The sequence below is a fragment of the Miniopterus schreibersii genome, assembly GCF_964146895.1.
Source record: "Miniopterus schreibersii genome assembly, chromosome: 7".
In the NCBI taxonomy this organism is placed as follows: domain Eukaryota; kingdom Metazoa; phylum Chordata; class Mammalia; order Chiroptera; family Miniopteridae; genus Miniopterus; species Miniopterus schreibersii.
This window is the reverse complement of record NC_138108.1, coordinates 42867132-42873131: the sequence shown is the minus strand read 5'-3', so window position 1 is coordinate 42873131 and position 6000 is coordinate 42867132. Positions and strand designations below refer to the sequence as shown.

The following is a 6000-nucleotide window of genomic DNA, read 5'->3' as shown; positions in this document are numbered from 1 at the left end:
CAGCCTTTTCCCTGCCTCTGGCCACCAGAGGAGCTACAACCAAACAAGCTTGCTTTCGGGCGAGAACCTTTCGGGAGATGAATCTTGTCCCACCCAGCGTCCCGTAGCAAGGTGCCGAGGCTGGACGAACCTTGCTTCCGCGCTCTCGCGAGCGCCAGTCGGCCGCTCCGCGCGCTCCTCCTCCCGCCCTGCCACCCCACCCGCGCACGCTCAGACGGGTTCCGGTGCCTCGCGGCAGGTGGCGCTGTCTGCGGCGTCGCAAGGGCCCTGGCTGCCGCGGAGACGATCTCCCGGCGGGCAGTGCGGCCCGGCTCTCCGGCGGCAGCGAGTGCCACGTCCCAAGTGCTAAGCTGAGGAGCGGAGCGGGCGGTTGGCTGGGGGCGGGGAACAGCGCGGAGCCGGACCCGGCCACACTGATTGCCCGCCGCCATGGGCTCTTCGCAGAGCGTCGAGATTCCAGGCGGGGGCACGGAAGGCTACCACGTCCTGCGGGTAAGAGCTCCGACGGCGGCCCTCGGAGCGGCGAGCGGGAGGCGGGGCCTGGCCTCTGGGAGGCGGAGGCCCCGACGGGGCCCTTTCCCGAGGCAGCCAGGCCGGACCCCCACGAAGGAGCGGCGACCGCGGCCGCTGCCTTGGCCGAGGCCGGTTCTAGAGGGCACTCGCATTCCGCCTCCCCGGAGCGCCCCGGGCCCGGGTCCCCCGCTTTGGGAGGACGGGCTGGAGCCGGAGACGGAATCCGGCGACTTCGCCGCGGGACAAGCTTGGCACCTTTTCCTCTTCACAGCAATCTCTGTCCCCTCCTCCTTAATTCTTAGCTTCCAAAGTTAGTTAAGGCTTGAGGGCAAAGTCAGCGAAGCGGTGATGGCGAAGGTCTTTTTTGAGTTTTCCGAAAAAAGGAAGCCTGGAACCTGCCAACGAGAGGCGGAGGATGCGACGGCAGGTGTTAATTTACCTCGGCGCTGTCTGAATGCCCGGAAAGGCCAATTAGGCAAAGAAATGGCCTAGAAGTAGGTTTGACTGACTTAAATTTACTTGGATTTGACAGTTTTTCCTCTCTCGTGTCACTCCTGACCTTTCCAGCCCTCTTCCACATTTCCTGGCCGGGGGGACTTCCGCTCAGGGCGTGGAGCTTAAGGTTTAGAGCCGCTGGTATGAAAGAGGTAAAAGAGAGAGGAGCATTTAAAAATATAATCCAGGTAAATAAAGGAAAGCAACCTCGGTCACCAGGATGCAGAGAAACATAGTACCTCAGAAGGCATTAGCTAAGCCCCTACTTACGGACAACCTGGGTTGAATAAAGCCTGTGGTCCTTTCCTCAAGGAACTAGTCTTTAAAAGTAGCATTGGTGGTTGTGTACTGTGATACCTGCCCACAGAGTGGCCCCAGTCGTAGCGCTATTTCAGGATGCAGTAGAGTGCCGCTGGATACTAGCTCCTCACAGGCAAAGAGCATTTTCACTGAAAGTGAGAAAGGGGCACTTCCTGGTGCTACAGTCACTTTCTGGCTTAGGTCCCATGTTTTAGGTGCAACACACTCTTAAACTAAAGTACCCATATATCTGCGATAGAGCTGTGATCGTCAGGATTATCATGTCCAGGGTTATCACCTTTCTGATCTTAAGGATTATTATGTCCAGTTGTCTCTCCACTGTACTAAACATCTCTCTTGAAGACACAATCTTGGTTGGAAAGGATTTTCCCAGAATATAAAGGGAATGTATAAATAAACCATTATTACTTTCCTTTTCACTTCAGTTAAGCCAACCCCCAAGGACCACAGGGATGGGGGAAAGGGAAGAAGTGTCAGATTCCAGATAGGAAGTGCTAGTTAGTAGCAGCACTTTTCTCTATTATCTGGTTTGATTTTGAGTTCTCTGCTCAGGACTGTTATCAGTATTACCAGCTAATTCTTACAGTGACTGACTGTAGCCATGAATCTTTGGGGATTCGTGATATTTTTGTGATATTTTTGCAATCAGTAAAACACTGTTAATGAATTTAAAAAGTCTCCTAGAAAGCCGTACACATCAAAAGGATTCCAATTCAGTGATTTCTGTTAATGATTTCATTTGCCATAAAACAAGATGAAGTGTATTTTTTTTTATATAGGCCCACCTCAGTAAATAAGTACTCATACATATTCTATTGTTCAGATGTGTTACTAACATATAAATCTGATTTTTTAGAAGCACTAGGGACCTTTGTTTTCAGTCTGCATCTGGAGCATAAATGTTGCAAAAGATGAGATAATTCTTACTTTGTTCGAGTTTTATTAGAGCTTTAAAATAGTAATGAGCATCCAGTTTAGGAGAAATTTTTTTTAATCCTCACTCAAGGACATGCTTAGAAAGAGTAAAGGAGAGAGAAACAAACCGATATGAGAGAAACTGACTGATCAGTTTCCTTCTCTACTAACCCCCACTGGGAATCAAACTGGCAACCTTTTGGTGTATGGGACCACACTCAACCAACTGAGCCACTCTTACTGGCCAGAGTTTTTTAAATGTATTTGAGTATGTAACCCACACTGTCCCTGATTCTATAATTGGTTTTCTTATCTTTGTTTTCACAGGGGAAAGTACTATGTTCAATCTCAACATATAAAAATAACTTCCTTTCATTTGTTACTGCCTAAATGTACAGAGGTCTATTCCACCAGTGGATTACTGAGCTTATAAACCATAGTAAATATGGCAGAATAACCTTGTAATAAAATTGCCAATGTTTAACAAGTTCTAGAATGATTAAATTAGAAGTTTTCATTAATAATCAATTCCCAGGCCATCTTCTTGTTAGTAATAAAAACTTGTATGACTGGGTTTTGAAATACTTATTATAGTGACATCCACATTGACTGCTGTTTTTTTATTGTTTCTTCAGAGTCCCTTCAATTCAGATGGAACTTTACCAGTTTTCCATTTTTCCATATTCATTGTTAGATTCTGCTTTAAAAAAATCTTTTGGGACAACCTTGAAATGTTTCCAAATTTTTTGCGATGAGCAGTATACTTTGCTCTTTATGTTTTATGTATTTATGTATTCATGCACATTTTCATGTTGTGATCCTGTTTTATACCAGACTCCCCATCCTGGAAGTAACCCCCATAGGTAATTTCTTATGTATCCTTTCTACAGTGTGTGATAACACCCTTCCCCCTTTTACTTTATTTTTGTTTCCTTTTTTAACTGTTGGAATCATATGATATAGACTGTTACACACCTTGGTCTTCTCATTTGATAACCCATCTTGGCAGTCTTTCCATCGCAGCACATAGATCTGTCTCTTGTTTCACTTAGCTTCATAGGAATCTGTTGTACCATAGTTTGGTTAAGCAGCACCTTCTGATGTTGAACATTTAATTTTTCTATTCTTTTACTGTTATAAGTACATTTACAACCTTAAATCCTGCCTTTTTATTTCCTTAAAATGTACATTTTCCCAAATTATTGAATTTTAGTATTGTCTAATTATATAAACTTCTATCTTCATTTTTAGTAAATTACTACATTGTTTTCTGATAATCAGCATGTGTTTATTAGTTATCATTTGGATTAGTTCCAGAAGTATTTTTCCTGGTCTTTTTTTCTTGTCCCTAACATTGTCCGTTAGCCATGTTTCACAAAGATTTTGAATGATAGGATATATTTATGTACATTGCAGTCAGAAGTTATCATAAGATGTTGGCTTTCCAGTCTAAATATCCAACAGCTGAGGAATTGTTAAATAAATCAGGGCCTATACACAGTAAGTAGAATTATTTCTGTAGAAAATGGAATACCTAAATCATATCTACTATTGTATGGATCTGCTCTTTTAAAATGATGCCTCAATAATCTATATGAAATGCTACTACATTTCAACTTAGTACTTATCTTAAGAAAGTCAATTCCCAATATTTGATAGTCATAATTTTTTTAATTCTACTAACAGTGTTTCTCAAACTTTTTAAACTCATGCTCTTATTTGAAAAACAAGAATTTCACTACTATCCCCTTCTCACTCTTCTGAAAACAATGGGTATAAAAGAAACCAGATTATTTAATGTCATTTTCCAAATATAAAGTTATAATTGAAAAAGCTTTACAAGCCCGGTTGGGGTTGCTCAGTGGTTGAGCATCGACCCATGAACCAAGAGGTCCCTGGTTCAGTTCCCAGTCAGGGCACATGCCCAGATTGTAGGCTCAATCCCTAGTGGGGGGCATGCAGGAGGCAGCAGCTCGATGTTTCTATCTCTCTATCCCTCTCCCTCCCCCTCTAAAATCAATAAAAACATTTTTTTAGAAATAAGAAAAAGCTTTACAAATACATAAAAATTCTGACCTGTTCTCAAAATTAATCTTTTTTAAAAAGGCTGCAAAGTTTAACTAATAAACATTCTTTGAAATTGTTTTTAAATGTAGGAATCAGAATATTTCAGTTTATTAATGCCATGGAATACAATGTATTTGAACCTTAGGATACTTTTAGCTATTGTACCATTGGAAATAAATGATTCCCTTGAACAAATTGGTAGTGTCATGTTGTTTTTGTAGCTTTCATATTTTTGTGATAAAGTGTGTTTCAGTATATAGACTGTCACCTCAGTATCCTCATTTGGGGATATCTGCTTTTACTGACCAGAGCCAGAATTTTGGTTCCTGTCTCTGGTCAGTAAGTAGTAGAGCGTACAGCACTGGCTCTAGTGCCTTCTGGGTCAGATAGTGACAGGGTTTTTAAATAATTCCTCTGAAATATTCATAGACTTGGACTTCAAATAACTGCTCATATCAGTACATTTATTTTGCTGGCTTTAATAGTCTACTGAAAGGATTATATTAAAATTCTTATTCATAAAGGTTTGATATGTACTTTAGATTCTGTGGATTGCCTTGGGATTTGTGATTATCAAGCAAGATAACTTTTTTTTTTCTTTTTTTCAAAAAACATACGTAGAACCCAAGTTGTTACTTTGGAGGACTACACATCTCTCTTGATATTGCAGCATGAGAATGATGATGGGGTGTTTTGTTTTTGTTTTGTTTTTTTGTTTTGTTTTGTTTTGTTTTAAGCACCAATGAGAGATCATTCAAGCACATTATCAGCAATAAAGAACTTTGTCATTTTGTGGACATGAATACATTGAGAAGCTAATCATAGTAGACTACAGGAGACCACTCTTGGAATCACTAGATTCTAGTCTCAGCTCCATCACTTCATTGTGTTTCTTTGGGCAAACCTTTGAACGTCTTTGAGCTTCGTTCTTTTTATCTGAAAAGTGGGGAAGATAGTAGTGCTTCCTCCACCTTTTTTTTCTTTTAACTGAAAACCACATTAGATATTGTATATGAAAATATTTTGGAAAACAATTGTACGCATTAAGTGCTTATTAAAACAGCATTGTCCACTCCATTGGTTATCCTGAGTATTAAATGAGATATTCCATATAAAGCACTTAGCATAGGATCTGGAATGTGATAAAGACTCAATGAGTTTTAGCTGATGCCTTTATTAACATTTGCATTATTGTGTCACCCATTGAGAACCACTAGTGTAGTAGCAATACTGGTTAAAATATTCTTGAACCACTAGTGTAATGGCAATACTGGTTAAAATATTCTTGTAAACATTTTAAGTAGTATTTCTATTAAATCAGTCATTCAGTAGCAATTTTTTTCCATGTATCTAACCCTGTATTTTACTGCTGTTTAAAACACAAGTTTTGGATCAACTCTGACCCATTAATTTTACAAATGTGCCTTCTAATTTTTAAGGATCCTCATTTTTAAGGAATCTTACATCTGTTTTTTATTTTTAAAAAATATATCTTTATTGACTTCGGGGGGGGGAGAGAAACATCAACAATGAGAGATTTGTCATTGATCGGCTGCCTCCTGCACACCCCCAACTGGGGATGGAGCCCGCAACCCCGGACATGTGCCCTGACTGGGAATCGAACTGAAATCTCCTGGATCCTAGGTTGACACTCAACTGCTGAGCCACGCCTGGCCGGGCTGTTTTTTA

General features: G+C 41.0%; 1 protein-coding gene across 1 annotated transcript in view; it reads left to right on the top strand.

Annotated features, from left to right (window-relative positions):
- The first annotated feature begins 202 nt into the window (after window positions 1–202).
- Window positions 203–6000, top strand: part of GORASP2 (golgi reassembly stacking protein 2) — a 28296-nt gene continuing 22498 nt past the window's right edge. Inside the window, exon 1 of the mRNA XM_081143296.1 lies at window positions 203–492. Within this exon, the coding sequence (XP_080999422.1) occupies window positions 430–492 (63 nt within the window). The 5' untranslated portion in view covers window positions 203–429. The remainder of the gene's footprint in view (window positions 493–6000) is intronic.